Genomic DNA, 19,419 nt, shown 5'->3' on the forward strand with positions numbered 1-19,419 from the left:
TGGTGGGCCAGGCCCAGAGTGCTCGCTCTTGGTGGTATGTGACGGCTTGGAATCATCGACAGCCCTACCTTAAATTTTCTAAACATGTTCTTCATCCGAGATTTGCTTCCCATAGCATAATCTGCAACCGATTTTCAACCCACAGCAAGCCAGAGAAAGACAAAGCCAGCGTTTCAGGCATATATCTAGAGGACACGGCTGCTAAAAAGATTAAGTAAATGAAATGATTCAAGACACAGTTAGCAACACGGCTGATCATTGAGTACAGACGTGCCATTTTCTTTACAGATTCCAATGGCAAAAGACACGCATGCAAGGCAATAGATGGTGAAAGTGTTCTCGATGTTGCTAAATCATACAATCTGGAAGTTGAAGGTATGTCAAGGTCACATTGATGAAGTTGACCTACCTACCTCCCTAACTACAAGAACATATTGATTAACATCATACTTGCTATCAGGTGCTTGCCAAGGAGATTGTGCATGTTCGACCTGCCATGTAATAGTGACTTCTAAGCTCCATTATGACGCTTTGGACTCGCCAACTGAGCGTGAGGAAGATATGCTGGATCTTGCTTTTGGTCTTACAGTTACAAGTCGCTTGGGGTGTCAGATTCATATGGCACCGGCTCTTGATGGCATTGAGCTAAAACTGCCTGGCATTATACAGGAAAAGTCGGTTTCTTTGTAGGAAATTAGCAGTCAACAGAAAATATAAATTTTGGTGGGGCTGATTCTGGCTGCTCAACGATTGATCCAGTGCATGTCAAGACTAAATCCCGTATAAGTGCTTCGCTCACATCACTCGGCTATATGCGTGCCGCTAACTAGGTACTTTTGAGGCTCTTACATAACCTCATCCCAACTACTTCCATAGTAGGACTAGCTTACTAGGGGCAACTTACTTATATCGTGCTGCTTCCCAGCTCCCCACAGCTTGAAATTTGACAGATTGTTCTCCCATCTTCTCGTTTCTTACGATAATATTTACATTGCAGGACGCAAACAAAGTTGAAACCAACAACACCACGACTATTAACCAGTAAGCCTTTCGCCCGTCACAGCTCTCAAACCAGCTTTCAGCTACCATGGCATCAATATCCAAGCGGCCCTATGACATGTTCACCAAGAGCGCAATCCCGCTGCTCTTCAATCGGCACGCACCCCACTTGGACCCTAATTCATATATTGCAGCGGCTCAAGTATTCCCAATGCGCCTCAACAGCCATGTTGCAGAGGACCTCATTGATTGGCAAGTCCATGATATTCTACACCTACGACTTACAAATTCTAATACGTACTTACTAGGAGCAACACCCCACAAGATCCCATGTTCCAGCTGGCGATTCCACAGCCAGCAATGCTCGGTCCAACAGACCTGCAAAAAATGATGGCGGCACTTCAGAAAGAGTTGCCAAAGACAGACTTGCAACAGATTGCGGAGGAAATCCGCAAGAAATTAAATCCCCACCCAGCCAACCAAAAAACTGAGAATGTACCTCGATTAAGAGGTGAAGAGATGCCTGGAATGCAGCATAAATATCGAGAGACAGTCTTGTTCTTTCCCTCAGAGGTGAGTGATATTGAAAGAACTTTAGCTTAGGTCTGAGGAAACTAATGGCCAGCCTTCAATAGGGACAATTTTGCCATGCTTTCTGTACCTACTGCTTCCGCTGGGCTCAATTCACTTCGGTTGGCTCTTCCCAGACATTTAAATCGAACAATGGTGAGCAGCTACGAGATTACATATCAAGCATGCCCCAAGTCAGAGATGTTTTGTTCACTGGTGGAGATCCGATGGTCATGCCAGCTCGTATTCTGGCATCATACATCGACCCACTCATCTCCAATGGGGCACCATCGCATCTTGAAACTATCCGCATTGGTTCTAAGTCGCTAGCTTGGTGGCCATACAAGTACACGACCGATGCGGATGCCAAAGAGATACTAGGTATATTCGAGCGAGTTGTCAAGTCCGGACGTCAACTCGCCTTTCAAGCGCACTTCAGCCATCCACGAGAACTTGAACATCCAGCAGCCCAGGAAGCTATCCGACAAATACGCATGACGGGAGCCCAGATTCGAGGCCAAGCACCCTTGATTAGACACGTTAATGACTCTTCTCAAGTGTGGAGAAATATGTGGAATCTCCAAGCCAAATTGGGCATTGTTCCATACTATATGTAAGTACAACCTTAAAGCAAGGCTTTAGTCACATACCTGCTAACCAAACTCCATCACAGGTTTGTCGAGAGGGATACGGGAGCTTCACATTATTGGAACGTCCCACTGGATCGTGCACATCGCATCTTCAGCGAGGCCTACTCCGGTCTGGCAGGAACTGCACGAACAGTTCGAGGGCCTTCTATGTCTGCGTCACCGGGGAAAGTCGGTATTCTAGGTGTGGAAAATGTGAGGGGAGAGACAGTCTTTGTCCTGAAATTTTGGCAAGCACGAGATCCTTCCTGGGTTGGGCGAGTGTTTTTTGCCAAATATGATGCCAAAGCCACATGGCTAAGTGATCTCGAACCTGCTTTTGGAGAAGCAGAGTTCTTCTACGAACCTCGTTATAAAGAGCTGACAACATTGATGAAAGATGGTTCCTCTGGGCAATTATTAAACTCGATAAGCCCATAGTCTTGAATTTAGCCGGCAATTTAAGGTTTCAAGCGATATCTGTGGCTGCATTGCTTTGATCTACAAAATTCTTAGAGTTGGTATGGTAGTAGCTGCAGGGGTATAGCAGAGGAAAGAATGATCATACTTTAAATCGAGAGTTAACAGCTTGTGTCTGAAAGTTTCCATTTAATATCGGACTGATCCCCAATTTACTGTACCAGAAGGATCTTGGAACTTACAGTGAGGCTTTCGATGTCTGAATCGAGAACCTGACTTCCAGAATGGGAATATCCAATCTACTCGCATTTAATATAGCAGCATTTTACTCCTTTATTTCTGCTTCTGTCTAGTTCAATTCATGCTTCACCCAAAGGGTTCAAGGCTTGCATTTCATTTGATCTCATGTCTCTAACTTATCTCCCACCTTCCCGTACTTAATGGTCAACCTGGAAGTGTGCAAGGTAGTCCTTTTGGCTTTTTGTCAACTCCCTCCCCTTCTTCAATGTCACATTGCACCAACTATCAAAATACTTCATCGCCAACCAAGCCTCAAAGTTAGGATGAGCGAACGAAACATTAAGCTTCCCATAGGCAATATCAATCCCTTCGTACTGCGGATACCTCGGATTATCAGAAAACACGATTGGCGCTTCACAACAAGACCAAAAATACACATCATACGGCCCACACAGCAAACAGTGAGTTCCTCTAGCCGCAACGTATAAAGCTTAGGACCCTCGGCTATTCATGTCGGTCAAAAACCCGATCACCTATCCGCCGCCGCTGCTGTCGTCTTTCGGTGCATGATGAAGCATGTCTCATCTCCCAGAACGTATGTGATTGACTCCTCTGTAGACATGGTTCCATGCAGTTCTCACCGTCAATGTCTAGCAATCGCAATCAAAATCTCCAAGGAGGAATTAGACCGGCTTGGCGATGACGCCATCAAACTTGCTGACGGCTCTAGCTACCTTGCAGAACTTTAAGTATATCACGAGCTTCACTGCATTGTGAGTTTTCAAGTCTGCTAGAGAGGAGTGACTCGTCATCTGCTAACAAGTTTTGGATTCAAAAAAGGGTTCGACACCCGACCTTCCAATCAAAATCGGCCGTTCGTCTTCCATTTTACCCGCTTTGAACCGACATTTTCCCTTCTCACCAGGAATACCCCGTATCTTCCCACGTAGCGTAGTCCTTGTGTTGTACATCGTCATGCATTATTGAAGCGGGATAGAAGCCGGTTGGCACTCCCCGTAGTCAACGAGAAAGTCCCTCTGATCACATTTCGTACGGCGTGGCACCTGTCAAGGATGTATGTACAAGCTTAAGCTTGTCAGCTTATTTATGAGCTGCATCCTTTCCAATTGGAACAGAAGCTGCATTCCGGGAACATTGACATGGGCGATACTTTAAGCGAGACTAGCGTGATATGCCGAAAAGGGGCGCCGAGTAGGGCTCAGCGAAACACAATCCGCGAATGAAAAACTCGGTGTCGGTTACAATTGACTCGAGTATTACATGTCTCTTGAGGTGAGAGATATATGGTTGTAGATCTTGTCGATACAGTAGTGCACAAAAAAAGGTTGTTACCACGATTGGTCTGAATTGATTCCGGACCCGAACTCCCCGCTGATTGTTCCACATGCCACTTTCATGACCGAGCGTGAAACTGTGAGTGGTGGATTGCCCACAGCACTTCGAGTAAGCCGTGAGATAAACCAACACTCGTACCTGCAAAGTAATGTTGGTATTGTCAGCCTTCTGCGTGTGCAAATCAATGAAAGCACAACAAACCTGAAATTGCGAAGTGAAATTCAACAATCAGGCTCCTAATCTTGAACCTGAGCTTCATTTACGAAGTTAGCGCATATTTCTCTTCGGATTCTATCACGCACTGTAAGCTCCTGAATATTGGCAGAGTATTGGCAATGGAGTCTTGCGGTGGAAGCGAGGGAAGTTTCTTGTCTATCTAGTGCATGTTTTTTCTCCACCACAAGACATTCGATCACAGGTCGCTAAATTTTTAGCGAGGTAAAAGGGGGCTGGTGGGGGACACTCGGAGACTCGCTGAGTATATCTTCGAACCATGATGTGTCTTAATGATCTTTTCTACAAGTGGTATTGTGAAGGTCCCGAGACCTCCTGCTGATATTCCAATTTCACGAAGTCACCCCATAATTCGCTGGCGTAAAGGTATACTGGAGACAACCAACCACAATCGAGCCTCCAACGCCCGTATTATCGCAGTTCTTGTAGTCATTCTCAAACAAAGAGCCGCACGTCACGTCCGTGTTTCCAGGAATTGGTTCATAGGGATGTTGCGAGCTCACTGTATTTGTACATCCTTCCACCCAAGTAATAGCCAGGTAATAATACACGCCATTGACCTCGACGTTGATAGGCGTAGTTGGGTTAGAAGTACTGCTGATGGTGTCGGAAGTTAACGCCGACCCAGCGCATGCAAACCCTATATAGTAGTTTAGAGTATCAGGCTCGATATCTTTGTGGCCTGGAAAGTCGGCTGCGCTATTGCATTGTTGGGGCCCGAGCGTGAGCGGAGCCACTGTAGGCTTAGAGGAAGCAATCGCTGAAGTCGTAGTCGTGGTCGGCTGGATCATAGTTGATGTACACGAAGCTGAAGCGCAGTTTATGCACGTTGGAACTGTGGTATAATCACAACCAGAACTTACGGATCCAGACATACTGGTGGTCAGAAGAGGCCCGAAGTTGCCTCCGCAGTAACAATAATCGGTGGTGCACAGCGCATTTTGCACTTCGGTGGCAATGACATAGACGCATCCTTCATTGCCACACTGCCCTGGAACTGGAGTTGCTGAGTTGCACATCACGGTGCTGAAGGTCGATGAGTGGATGGAAGAGGCAATAGAGGTTGATGAATTGGTGATATTTGATGGTTGACTCAAAGATGGTACTGTTACCGATGTACTGGTAGTAATTCCAGAGCCTGTAATCGTACTACTCACAATCCCTGACAAAGCAATACTCTCGGTGGCAAGATAAGAACTCAATGCCGCCGGTACACCACAGGTCGCCGTTACAGGAATGGAAACAGGGGCATCGGAACCTGTGGCCTGGCGGTCCCACAAGCCAAAGCCTAGTGAGTCCCTTTTGGCTGCTGTCCCAGGGGGCACCCACGCGCAAGTCTCCTGGTCTAAGGCAGGTTTGGCACCATTCCAGATGGTGGAGGCTCCGGGTCCAGCGTCCCTTGCCCAACTGGACGCACTCGAGGTAATGTACGCTTTCAACCCCGCTGGACTCATGTCGGCCAGTTTTAGCGAGCCACTATTCGCCAGGACCAAGTAGTAAGCTGCAAGACCAGCCGTCAGGGCTGCGGCGTCAGACGTACCAGAACTGTCTGTGTTGTACTCTGTTCCGTCCAGAAAGTTCCCGTCGGCAGTCGTAACGAAGAGACCCGGGGCATAAATGTGTGGCAAGTTCTGCGCTGCATCTCTGGAGCAGGAGGGGGATATTTGGCCGTTGCTGGCTTCATTCTCCGTGACCGCTACAGAGCCCACAACCAGCAGTTGTGGTATTACTGCTTGTCCGTTTGCAGTACCGCCAAAATTGGCTGGCCACCCGTCGATGGTCGTTGCTCCCCCGTTGCCCGACCCTGTGATGGGAAACACACCCTGGGAGACTGCTTTCGCGAGGAGTGCTTGCATGCGGCCTGAGAATCCAGCCGACTTGTCGATGCCATCACGCACGAATATAGTTCGGGGGAAGAGCAGTGCCAGGAGCAGGACGCTGGTTGTTGTACTACTTTGAGTGATGCCCTGAGCAGCCAAGTCATCGCACACTCTACTGAGTCCTTCGATATAATCTTCGTTCGTACTGCCGCACGCTACGACATCTGCCGTGGGGAGCCTCCTTCGAGGCACACGGATCAGAATGGGCTTGACGAGTTTTGACACGCCCACGGTCTTTCCCGAGACGAGGCTTAGCATGGACGTGCCATGTGCCTTCGAATAAAAAAAATTCTGAGTTCGGGTCCGTCTGTGAGTCGTCCTCGGCGGGCGCAATCATCTGGCCGTTACCATTCGGGTTGACATCTTCGCCGACGGTGATCCAGCGGGTATTTGCTCGTATCAAGTCAAATTCCTTGTGACCGAGCGATGCGCCGCTATCGAGGATATACACAGAGATATCTTGGCCCGGTGGGATGGAGCCGTCGAAGAAGTAGAAACCCCCTAAAGTAGCCATGGGGACAGGACTCTGTTGTGATACAAACACAAGATGCTTATATACGTTGGGAAGCCAGCTTATTGTCGGATCAGGAGTATTTTTTGCATTTTGCATGTAGAACGAAGCGATCTGTAAAACGATATATATTAGAATATATAATTATCTTAGAAAAAGAGAATAATAGGAAAGGTTGGAAGGAACGCGTCAGAGCTTGGGTTCAACTACCAAATATCGATAGAAGACTCAGAAACAAAGTCTACGTAAATCAACTTTGATGCAATTTCAATGCAAATATTGTGTTTGTATAGGTGAAAGAAATGATAGAATAGAAAGTCCATTTCTTACATAAGGAGCCAAACTTGCCGCTATCGGCGGGATCTGCATATCAGACAAAGGCACGAGCCAATAATTGATGCCCATGGTGACGGTATTAGAGGTGTAAATCGTAGTCTGGTCGATGCCGAAAGTTTGATCGGCGAGCACAGCAATAATGGCTTGGGTCGCTACCGTGTTTGTTCCGTCTTTGGGATAGATTACATACTTCTGAGTGTCTGGACCAAAGTCGCAGGCAGGTAGTGAAAGGCCGGCCCGACGTACATTGACGTTGTCACCAATGGCGGAAGATGCCGGACCGCTGGTACAAGAGACCGTCGTGGGTGTCACACCACATCCTGAAACGAGAGAGCTGCTGGCGGTTTGGCAGACTCCAGAGGTTGTAGCTGTGCCTGGGAACGAACATGACATCCATATGTCTGTCACCACTTCTGGCGTAGTACAAGCTTCCGTTGTTGTAGTGGCTGAATTTTGCACATTGCAGCCCGAGATGGTGGAGCACGTACTCGTCGATGCCGTTGTCGTGAGTGTGACGCCCGCAGATACAGTCACTCCGATTGAGCTTGTCGTCGGGCAGAGGGATGCAGTAGTCTCGCGTTCACACGAGCTTGGCTCGGATGAATAAGTTGGGATGTTGTCATTTCCAATACTATGGGTGAATGGAAGTTTTAGCAACTTTTACCTCGTTTCCAACCCCTCTAGAAACAAGGCACTGCAATGAAAACTTACGTGATAGGAGGCCATGGTGGTAGAGTACCCGATATGGAAATACCTGGAGGGAACTCAATTCCAGGAGGTGGACCAGCTGGGTAAATTCCAGGTGGCAGGTCAAGCTCCCAGCCGCCAATATTGATGTCCCATGATATACAAATCTATGAGCTCCTGCATTAGATTCTGGCAAACTCGTAAACTCGAGTTTCAACTTACAGAGAAGAACCAAGCAGAACTCGGAATGACGCCACCTTTATCGGTTGACTTGGGCTGAGAGACTGTAGTTGAAACGGGAAAAAGGGTGAAGTTAGGCGGCCATATTGAAAAGGTTTTAAGAGGGAGAACTGTGCTTGTGCTGGTTGTTTCAGTGAGAGAAGCACTTTGTGGTGATGACGACGATGATGATGTTATTGTCCCACTCGTCGCTGTTGGTTGGAACGTAAATGTTTCGCCATCTGTAGTCAACGTCTCAGCACTCGTCAGATCGGTAGGAACAGGCAGAGTATTAGTCCCCCAAAACAAGAAACCGGAATTAGAGGTAACCGTTTGACCATCCGGTAAGGTCAGAGTCCTTTCTGGTGGTGAGTTCGACGATGATGGCAGGAACGTGAAAGTCTCGCCATCAGTGGTGAGTGTAAGCGCCACCGTCAGGCTAGTTGGAAGGGGGAATGTATGAGTGCCCCAAAACAAGAAATCAGAACTAGAGGTGACCGTTTGGCCGTCTGGCAAGGTTGTTATTGTGACTAATGGTAGTGGAGATGCCGAAGAGCTACTTGACGAGGATGATGATGTAGCTAATATTGATGAGGATGTCGAAGAGCCATTTGGCAAATATGTCGAAGTGGTGGATAGTGGTGAGGCTGTTGATGAAACACCTGGCAGAGACGTTAGTATGGTCGATGGCAGTAAAGATGCCGAAGAGTCATTTGGCAAAGTTGTAGTGTTTGGTGATGCTGAGGATGTCGAAGTGTCGCCCTGTAAACTTGTTCCATTCGGTCGAAGTAAAGACGCTGAAGAACTATTGGGTAGAGCTGTGATGGTTGATGATACTGCGGATATCGACGAGCCATTTGGTAAAGTTGATGTGTTCGATGACAACAAGGATGCTGAAGAGCTACTTGCTGGTGTAGGTGAGAATGTGAAAGTCTCGCCACTAGTAATCAGTGTGACCGTTGTCGTTAGACTGGTAGGAATAGTTACTGTGTTCGTTCCCCAAACTAGTAAGCTGGAGTCGGTGGTAATGGTCTGCCCGCTTGAGGACGTCGAAGTGGGAACCAAGGTCAAAGTAGTCCCGTCCGTGTTTAGCGTGGTGGTGCTCAAAAGAATTGGCAAAGTCACTGTGTCTGTCCCAATCACAATGATATTCGAGCTGGCCACAGCTTGGCTAGTGAGAGGGGTAGCGGTACTCTCACTAGCTGAAGGGGAACAGCCAGACGCTGAAATGACAGTTGGTGAAGGTGTAGACGACCCGCTGATAACTGTCGTCTGGGCTGGGATAGTTGTGGAAGTTGACGTGGTGCTCTAGCCTTGGGAGTTAGTTGTCGTGATCATTTCCACGCACGCGCCATCAGAGTTGCAAATCGCGTCAGAAGGGCAGCAGCCGTATAGACAACAGGTAGTGCCTATATAAGTAAAAAAATCAGCACATGTCTGTCTAAGCAATGCATACTTGAAGGTTGACGACCAGGACGTACCTGTTCCACACAGATTGTGTTGGCCATCGGGCGTTGGGCAGCAAGTGTCTCCAAACAACGCCGAGCCGCAACGATCCTGGCACCAGTACTCGTCAGGGCCACAGTCTGGGGTTTGACGATAGAAGATGGCTTCTATACATTACGAGAGATACAGGGTGCCTAGGAGGAGCGCTGTATATAATTGGAGCCACATGATAGAGGCGTGATCTGAGAATCTAGTTGATGAAAGGTGAGGGCGGTGGGATTTAAATGTGTCGATGGTCGGACCCGTGGACTATGACAATAAAGATATTCACGAGTAGAAACAACCCCCAGAAACTGCATTGTTCTTATAGATGCTTTGCGCAGTACATATATAGAGTCTTAAGAGTCTTGGTGTAAACCTGCATTTAGTCACTTGACAACCGAGGAGGGCGAAGGAATGGAATGCTACATCCATCGAGACTGAAAACTCTAGACTTAGCATGTTGGCAGTGAAGTGACTGTGCCAGTTGGAAACTACCGAGTTGGTGTTTCAGAGCATATTACCAACTACTCTAGTACGTACTACATACTTGTGAGATAGTGGTTATTCATATAGAAAAAGCTAACATGTATTTATATCTCATCACTTGAGAGGTGGGGAGTTTAAAATAAGGTGAAGCCGCCTCTATCGAGCCTGCGGTCGAGGATTGAGCATGTTGGTATGGCGGAGTATGTTGTAGAGTACCAAAAAGAAGGAGCCCTGCTACAGGTGCGATCATAGCCAACCTCGAGCATCGATGACCCGCAATGACCCGCAATGAGCGTTAATGGGCCAAGCGATGGAAAATTCTCTATAAATAGGTACTTAAACAGTTGTATAGGACTCGACTTTCCACAGGCTCGGCTAAAATACGCGATATCGTGTATTGATACGGTATCGCTCCAGAATCGATATCGTATCGTATCATTGATACTAGTATTGATATAGCCTAGCTCACAGGGGCCCCCTGTACCAAAAATCACCCTACCAAGAAATCAAACTAGCTATCCTCAAAGAACTTATCTAGAATACCGCTTCTTTTCTAGTGCTTAAGGCACTCCCTTAGCTCAATAGTCTCTGCCTCTATTTGCCCCCTATCCCACGTTACCGTACGACGAGCCCCTGAAAAGACTCGCTCCGGTTCATCGCTCATTGGTGGAATTGAGAGAATATCAATAGCCATAAGTGTAAGCCTAGGCCAGCGTTGCCTTTGAGCGTCTTGCAACCACCACACAAGAGCTCCTTTCTTTCCAGGGAGGTGTGAGTCTTGAGAGTTATAGTCTTCATACTCGTCTTCACTTGTCGGCCGCGCAACTAATCGTAAAGATAAGGCGATCTGATCAAAAGTATCAAGTTCCTTTGGCTCTAATAGGTTATCGTATGAGAAGGCAGGGTAGGCTTGTAGAGGTATTACCTCTTCCCAGTACCTCTCCCAGAGCTTCTTTACTGCTGCTATAGCTAGCTTAGACCACTTCCTTGGCCAGTAGGTCTCAAGATACCTCGTACAATAAGAGGGATTAAAGATCAAAGAAGCAGCGTAAAATGGAGACATATCTGTAGTCAAGTAGTACTTGTCTAAGACTGCGTGGGCTGCAATAAGACGAACAAGAAAGTCCTTGCTCTCTTAGTCCTTCTTTGGTTTATATATAGCCTATAGTACGATAGTTAGCCTTAGTTTTAAAAGGAATAAGAAAAAGGGATTACTTACAACTTAAGTTTAAAGGTGCTTAATTAAGACGTCTATTGTAAAGAGGGTAGAATTAATAGAAGTAGAGTCTCCCTTAGCAGCAAGAGTAGCTCGTGTAAAGGGAGCAAGAAAGTCCTTGATCGTACGTGTAAGGGGCTACGCCAAGAGGGAACACTTAAGACGTAGGCAGTGGGTAAAACTGTCGTTGAATTCGATGAAGAACTGAAAGGTAGCTAACTAAGGCTTTATATACATAGGATCAGAGGCTTCGTAGAAGCCTCGGCATAAGCTAATTACCATAAGATTAAAGTCTTAGATCGGAGATTGCAACTCGTAAAGAAAATAAGGAGGCTGGTGCTTAAGCGAGGCATAGCCGAAGCATTATGGGGTTCAACCCCTGACAGTACGAAGCTTTTTCCAGTCTGCAAAGCTTAAAAGATCCTCCTCAAGCTCTTCCTTATAGTCCGCGCAATACTTCTCAACTACAGGCCTCAAATTGAGAAGAATAAGAAGCATCTCGTACCAGCTATTCCACCTTATACGATTATCCATAGGAATCATTCTTCCCGCAAGCTTTTTAAACTTTGCTGTTCGTGTAGGCGATCCACAGATATAAACTACGATATTATGCCCTTAGCTAAGTGGTCCTAAAAGCCGAAATTGCTTCTTTATATGATGATGATGATGATATTTATTTACGTCCTTTGTGGACCTCCCGAAGGGTATGAGGACGTGCTAAGCTAGTGACTTATATACAGAGAAAGCGCTAGAGAGCAACTCAGAGGATAGACTCAAAGCCTGGCAGCAAATTGTAAGGAGCCCCTTCCCTGCAGGGTCTTACACGTAGGCTTGAAAAGGGGTACTGGACCCACTCTTGTAAGGAGGAAGATAAGTCCCTTATATTGTGATTCACCAGAAGTGAAGTTAAGGCTCTCGCCAATAATAGCCAAGCATATAAAAATAAAGAGATTTGTTCTCAAATAGGTAGAATATAAAACAAATTCGCTATTTTCGCAGAAATTATAATAAAGAAACATCCCAGACTCCCCTAGATAACTCTTCTTATAAAGAGCTAAAACTATGCCTTAGGCACATAAATCAGAGTAAAAGCCTGTTATCTTTAGAAATAGGGCAAAGTTGCTTGGCTTGGCAGTTAGAGTCTGCATATAGCTGAAGCCTTGTGCATGGTTCTCTGGCAAAGAATCAGGCTTATCTGGCCAGTCCTTAAAGGTGTGTCTGATCCACCTGCAGTGTACTAGATGCTCTGGCGTTTTGGGGCAGCCACAGTTGCAGGTAAGTCTAGCGTCTGGATGATTGAACTTCTTGTGATACCACTCAAAGTCCCCATGCCCTGTACGTAATGCTAGCAGCCTGTGGAGCGTGGCACGGGGAAGTTCTAGTTCCCTTGGAGGCCTAGTGCTATACGTGAAGGACCATCTTGTGTACCTCTTAGAAAGCTTGTGCTGGTGGGCATCCCGCTATGTCATTGCAGCTAAATACTTGAGTTTCCTTGCTTTACTCCTAAGACCACAGACGGTGGGTTGCTGGGAGAGCAAGTTGCCAGAGACTCTGGGCTCCCCAGGAGTTGCAGCATAGTTTGCTAATGCATCTGCTTCTTCATTCCCCTCAATACCCATATGGCCTGGAGACCATTTGACCCTGATATCCCTGGCCTGCATCGCGTCCTGGCATTTGTGAAAGGCCCATTGTGAGGAGGTAGAAGCGTTGCCTCTAAGGCACCAGATTACTGATGTGCTGTCTATGCACATCCAGATGCGGTTATTAGAGAGGCTATGCGTACGCAAAGTCTTATGCAGACCTTCCCAAGCACCAATGGCTTCTGTATCAAAGACATGTGACATCTCATGGATAGAGCCGTATCCATCACATAGTTTCTTAGTGTTTTGGTATACAGCAAAGCCATACCCCACACCCCTAACTCCAAATTTGTACTGCTCAGATCCATCTGAGAATATAGTGATATCTGATGGAGGTAGGTCCTTCCACCATTGCTTGAAAGCTTGCGCAGCTTGCTCCTTAGAGAGACCATTGGTTGGGTCTGTCCTGCAGCCTGGCGAGAAGTGTGGGGGTCTGAGAGTAGGCCTTGGAACTTGTGGAAAGAGACACCTAGCCACCTGAAGTTTAGTCAGAGGCCTGGGCTTCTCACAAACCCCTGCAATCCTCCTAACTAGTGGGTTGCCGCTGTCAGTTGTCTGCAGGCGTAGAGCTAGCCTTGCAAGAGCTTCCTCTAATGCAACCTGTGGTGAGGGGAGTCCAGAGTCCCGGAATAGTGTCGCAAGTGGGGTAGTCCTCCAGACTGGGAGCACTCCTCTAATAGCCATGACTAGCGTGCTTTCCATGAGTCTAAGATGTCCTCCAAGTCTAGTGCTGACTACTTTCGGGGAGTTATCCCTCCTAAAACCCGCTACTCTAGTGCGTCCAGCATACCAGACCTCCATTCCATAAAGAAGAGAGGAAATAACACAGGTAATGACTGCTTTCCGGAGTGAGAGAGCTGGCGGACCATCTTTCATCCTTGCTAGACTGCGAATATGCCTAGCAACATGCAAAGCCTTCTCATTTCTTTCTTGTACATGCCTCTTGTAACGCAATTTCTTGTCAAAGTAGACCCCTAGCCAGCACAGGGCTAGATGACAACCTTTCTTCTCTGATGTAGCAATAGGGAAGACTGTGTAATGCCCAGGGATAACCAAATCAGGGCTAGTTGTGGTCCTAGCTCTTGCAAAATGAATCATCTCACATTTCTTTTTATCAAAGAAAAGCTTATTATTACATCCATAATCAAGGACTTCTTTAGCATCCACAGCTAGTAACTCAACATTGCGCTCTAAAGAGTAAGAGGCTCTAAAGAGACAGAAGTCATCTGCGTAGCCAAATCGAAGCGTTTTATCCTTGTTAAGAAGCTCTGTAAGATAGAGTATATAAAGGATTGGTAAGAGAGGAGAGCCTTGTAGAGTGCTACAAGCAACTTTATAAACTCTTGTAATTAAGTCCTTAAGTCGGACCCTAACTCTGCGGTCTGTAAGGAAGCTCCTTACTAATTGTAATAAGGACTTAGGCTAGCCCTACTCTATCATTCTCTTAAGCAATCTCTTAACTAGCAGAGTATCAAAAGCCCCTTGAACATCCATTGTTAGCATTGTGACCTTTAGGCCTCTTACTAGTACTAGCTCTACTTTATGTACAAAAGAAGCGACTAAATCCATTGCAGACCGCTTAGGAAGTGCCCCTCCATGTTGTAGGCTAAGCACCCCACTTGTTAAAGCGGTCTATGCAATCCTTTTAGTAATAAGCCTCTTAAAGCCTTTTGCTATACAAGAAAGAAAAGCAATTGGGCGCCAAGATCTAACTTTTGTTTTGACCCTCTTCCCTGCTTTAGGAATCATTACCACCTCTGCGAGCTTCCAAGCATCCGGAAAATGGCTAATAGCCAAACATTTGTTGAAGAGGATAAGCAGATGATTTTTAACCGAGTTCCAACATGCTTTCAAAAGCCGGACTGTAACTTTGTCTGTTCCTGGTAACGTGCTAGAGATACCTATAGTGTATCTCTCAACCTCTTCTAAAGAGACTAACTGATTCCATTCAAGGTATGTAACCCTATGCTAATTATCTATTGTCTCTAAAGGGTCTTGGTCTAGGTCATCTGCAGCACTAAAACGGTCTAGTACTTCTTTCCTTAGGACTTCTGCTTTCTCCAAATTATTATAATAATACTCGCCATCTACAATAAGAGGAGGGGATCGGTGACTTGGAGTAAGTTTATGCCAGCTAATAACCTTGTAGAGCTCTGAGTCTGATTTAACATTATTAATCCTGTGCCTCCAGTATTCTCGCTTTGCCTTCCTAACAAGGGTAAGGAAATACTGCTTCTGAGAGAAAGAATCTTTTCCAGAATGTAAGGCAGTTAAGTAAGCCTTGTAAGCTTCTTTGCACTCTAAAGTCCACCAAGGAGCAGGGCGACCCCCACCCCTGTCTGGCTTCCTAGCACCCTCAATAGCTGCCTTAAAGACTCCCTCTATAGCAGTAGTAAAGCCGTCTGCATCCTTAGCCGTCTGAATAGCCTCAGGATCAGGGAGGGCCTGGCATCCAGCCTCCACTATACCAGCAAACTTAGGGAGGTCAGATTCTCTGACCCTAGGATGGGACTGTGCCAGAGGCTCCTGCCCTCTTAATGGAAGGACTGTGACAAGGACTTTGTGATCTGATCCTATAGAAAGATCAGGGCGTACTATAGTTTCCGCAAAAGGGATATTAGCAAAAGAGAGGTCGAGCACATGCCCTAAGACATGAGTAGCAATCCCTGGCTCCCCAATATAATCCATGCCTTGGTTAACTGACTAATAAGCAAGCTTAGCTCCTCTGCCAAAAGTAGTAACTCTAGGCTTAAAGTACTTGTGCCAAACATTAAAGTCCCCGCCTACTAAACACCTCGCAGGTGGAACTAGGTTAATGATATAGTCAAAAGCTTCATCTGTACCAGGTCCTCTATAGACATTAAGAATAGCCAGGCCGTTTGTGGTAATCTAGAGTAAGTCCCTAGAGAAAAGGTCTTGATGTTGCTGTGTTATAAGATAAGGGCTTTTAAGCACATAAGTTATAACTCTAGGCCTGACCTCATTGTACTCCTCTAAGGTATCCCAATCCCAATTATCTAGGGGCGCAATAGTATGGTATCCTGGATGTGTTTTGGTAGTTGTTCTGTAGCCCACCCAAGGCTCTTGAACACAGATAATATCTATGCCTTCCTCAAAAGCAAGACTAAGAAGTGCATCATGCTCCGAGTTGCCTTTCCTTACATTAGCCCAGCAGACTTGTAAGTCCCTGGCTTTATAAGAGCTTCCTTGTCTATTTGGAGAGAAAGAGGTGCCCCTCATTAATCTTCCATAGTAATTGTAGCGTTCACCTCATCCCCACTAAGGCTAGGTTGAGAAGTGGTAGTAACCTCCATATCTAAGTCTTTTAGTCCTAACCTAGGGTCAAGGCTAGTATAGCGGTTGGAGGACTGTTTATCGGGGCTTTTAGTAGCAGAGGTTTTAGTAGAGTTAGCTGACAAAACTTTTAGATTGTAAGAGCCAGGTGTAGCTCTTTTGCGTTTTGGGAGCTTAAGAGGATTGGCTGCAGTTTCGTAATCTGAAACTCTAGTGCCTTTAGGGGCTTGGGGTTGGCTACCTGAAGCCTGAATAGTGTTTGGTGATCCATGGCGTTCTGGAGAAGGGGTTCCTTCTGGAGAATAGCTCCCTCTTATAGAAGCTGCTGCTGCTGCTGCAATAGTAGCCTGAGTTTGGTGCCTCACTTTCTTAAGTGTCTTAACAGGCAAAGGAACGTATTTGCCATTCTTAAGAACTGGAGCAGCTAGACAGTTGGTATGTCCTGCAGGCTAATTAGAGTGACAGTTGGCACACTTAGCCTAGTTAAGGCAGTTATCACCAACTACCCCTTGGTGTAGCTTCACTTCCACGCCACATTTTAAGCAGCGCTTCTCCCTAGTGCACTTAAGCGGATTGCACCAACCAAGGCACCCATCCAAGTGTTGAGTAAGGCGGTAGGGTTTCTGAATAAGGCGGGCTTTACTAGAGGTGCTAAAGATACTGAATGGTACCATAGGTTTTGTGAAAGAGGCAATCCAGGTAGTCTTGCCAGATTTTATGTCCGTCCCATGCCTAGAAGGCTCAACCCTTACAGGGACTGTCCTAGTTTGTGTGATAATCTCCTGTTCCACTAGCTTAGGATGCACTGGTACAAAGCCTAGAGGGCCATAGAAACCAGAAGGAAGTCCTGGGATTGCATAAGTGAACCATTTTTGAGGTTTCACAATGTCCTGGCCACTAAAAACCTTAAGAATTGCCTCCCTATTGCTACTAGAGAGAAGCAGGTCTTAGGTTGCAAGATCTAAGGGTGTAATAGCCCATCTAGTTTGTGTAGGTGAGACATTCAGGACCTTTGTGGCTTCCAGATCCTAAATAGCATCAACCAGACATTTGCGTAGTGCAAAGGAGTGTGGTCTTGGGTCTGTGGAGGCGTCCTGTGCAGCCAGAACAAGGACTCTAAGGTTACGTGAGTTCTTTGTCTGCTGGTTGGGTGCAGCAGAGGGTGAAGCTTTGTGGGTCCTAGCTTTGTGCTGAGTGGGAGGTCCGGCTGTTGCTGTACTGGCGTATGTCTTGTTCTGTGTAGCTAAGGATTGAGGAGATGATGTGTTGTGGTTATAGAACTTAGTTAAAGCACGTGCTACTACAGCACAAACCTCTTCTGCAATAGCCTGCTCCTCTAGAATCTTGTATCCAGAAGCAAAGTTGTCTGTTTTAGAGGCAAAAGACCTCAAGATTGAAGCAGTCAGAGCTGCTGAGCGGTTGGCAGCGTCGATTCCCTTAGACAGCGCGTCTAAGGTCATGTGAGGGGAACGCGCCCTATCACCAGGTACAAGAAGGGGAGGGACAGAGGTCTTCTGTCCGGTAAAAGCCTTCTTGCTAGGGCGCAAGATGCCATTTGGCGTATAGAATTCTTGGTGCTAAGTGAAATCAGCGTGTTGGGAGGCCAGGGGCCTTGAGGGGGTACAGAGAGGGGACTCCATCCCTTGAAAAAGACGCGTCAACGTCCGAATCAAGGGAAAAGAAGTCGATAAATGTTGAAAATGGGCTAATATGAGCCTGAAAAGACGCGTAAGTCAGCGTATTGGAACAAAAAGTGGAATCACTAAAAATGTTGAAGGTGTTGCTTCTTTATATCCTCATCCTTAAGCTCTCCACTTTGGTCCTACTCATCGTACGACTCAAGCTCATCGAGCTTTATTACATTTGCAAATAAGAAAGCTTGTACGACAAGGTTGATAATATGGCTAATACAACGGATCCGCCACTTAGTTGCCTTCCATACTAGGCCTAGCTCTATCCTCCAGTGATTTTCTATAAGCCAACAAAGAACGTTGTTTGCAGAAGCATTATTAGCAATAATAGCCCCAAGCTTTCGTACGATGCTGTAATCCTTAAGAACTAGAAAAAGGATTGAGAACTAATCGTTACTACTATGGCCAGGCACTTGTTTTAAAGCAAGTAAGGCCTTTTACTTCTTTTGAGTATGCGTAGTAAAGTGTACAACAATCGCTAAAAGAAGGAATCGATTTGGAGAGGTCTAAATATCAAGGGAGATATAAATTCGTGAGATTACTGACTAAAGTTCTCACCGTACAATGTTTTTATGCTTGATCCAGGCTTCACTAACTTTTTCTTTGATTTGGGAGTGAGTTGTAGTAATCATACCCTTACACTCTTTATTTAGTGCTTAGCATAAAGTATAGAACTCGGCCCACTCAACAATACAAAAAGACAGGTTTTGTACGACGATAAGAGTAACTAGGGCCTCTGTAATTACTACTTAGAAGAGGTGCTTCTTGAGAATCTCGATATCAAGCTCTATAGTATTACCAGAGACTTCTGCCTTGTAGTAATACTACTTAAGTTGTTGGTTTACAAGCTCTTGATTCTTACTCAAAGCCTTCTTAATTATAACATCGTGGTTCCTCTCCAAATGCTTAGCCATATTTGCAGATGACTTTGTATTATACAGCCCCTTGTAGTTAATAGGGGGTGGATTAGGAGGATAGTAAGGATAATAAAGGTGCTCTTGATTCTCGTCGGGTGTCGGACGACGGCAATACTTCCAGACTAGTGCTCTCCACTTCCTCTTATTATTGCTGTGAGACTCAGTAGATTCTACGGTAATAGACTGTGTAAAAGAAGACTCTGCTTCAAGGAAAGAAGACATTTTGAGGATAAGTTTCAATAAAATCGTCGTACGAGAAGGTTAAGAAAGAAGATTTTAGTGAGGTGAGGGGTAAAGGCGGTGAAGTATTAATACAGTATCGATACGGTATCAATCCTTGCAATACTGACTAATACGATACGATATCGCTACCGTATTGATACCTCAGGTATCAAAGCCGAGCCTGACTTTCCATAACGACCTTATCACATTGATTCAATATTGCTTGTAACGACACTAGTTTGTCATGTCAAACTTCTCGTACTCTTCGTCAACTTGACGATGATATGCCGATCGGCAGCCATGGTGAGTTTAGAGATGCAAATGATCTCTGCAGCAGACTTGCCCAGAGACGTTGGTACACGTGCTACAATATCTTTCACCACTGCT

At 46.1% G+C, this 19,419-nt stretch overlaps 4 protein-coding genes across 4 annotated transcripts; 2 read left to right on the plus strand and 2 right to left on the minus strand.

Annotated features, from left to right (window-relative positions):
• Positions 1 to 266: 266 nt before the first annotated feature.
• On the plus strand, positions 267 to 690 carry LY89DRAFT_576667 (2Fe-2S ferredoxin-like protein; the record flags this gene model as incomplete). The annotated part of the gene is made up of 2 exons (XM_018208849.1): positions 267 to 375; positions 461 to 690. Coding segments are annotated over 2 exons (339 nt in total), but the record flags the coding sequence as incomplete, so codon positions are not given.
• A 427-nt stretch (positions 691 to 1,117) lies between these two features.
• LY89DRAFT_694197 (uncharacterized protein) lies at positions 1,118 to 2,636 on the plus strand (the record flags this gene model as incomplete). Its single annotated transcript, XM_018216688.1, has 4 exons — positions 1,118 to 1,251; positions 1,308 to 1,572; positions 1,635 to 2,182; positions 2,243 to 2,636. 4 exons carry the CDS (start codon positions 1,118 to 1,120, stop codon positions 2,634 to 2,636), a joined length of 1,341 nt encoding a protein of 446 aa, XP_018076025.1.
• Positions 2,637 to 4,777: 2,141 nt separating this feature from the next.
• Positions 4,778 to 9,586, minus strand: LY89DRAFT_729181 (uncharacterized protein; the record flags this gene model as incomplete). The annotated part of the gene is made up of 6 exons (XM_018219352.1): positions 4,778 to 6,489; positions 6,557 to 6,950; positions 7,167 to 7,803; positions 7,884 to 8,026; positions 8,082 to 9,386; positions 9,560 to 9,586. 6 exons carry the CDS (start codon positions 9,584 to 9,586, stop codon positions 4,778 to 4,780), a joined length of 4,218 nt encoding a protein of 1,405 aa, XP_018076026.1.
• A 7,197-nt stretch (positions 9,587 to 16,783) lies between these two features.
• LY89DRAFT_563331 (uncharacterized protein) lies at positions 16,784 to 17,146 on the minus strand (the record flags this gene model as incomplete). The annotated part of the gene is made up of 1 exon (XM_018208494.1): positions 16,784 to 17,146. A coding segment is annotated over one exon (363 nt), but the record flags the coding sequence as incomplete, so codon positions are not given.
• Positions 17,147 to 19,419: the final 2,273 nt, after the last annotated feature.

The sequence above is a fragment of the Mollisia scopiformis genome, assembly GCF_001500285.1.
Source record: "Mollisia scopiformis unplaced genomic scaffold LY89scaffold_4, whole genome shotgun sequence".
Lineage (NCBI taxonomy): Eukaryota > Fungi > Ascomycota > Leotiomycetes > Helotiales > Mollisiaceae > Mollisia > Mollisia scopiformis.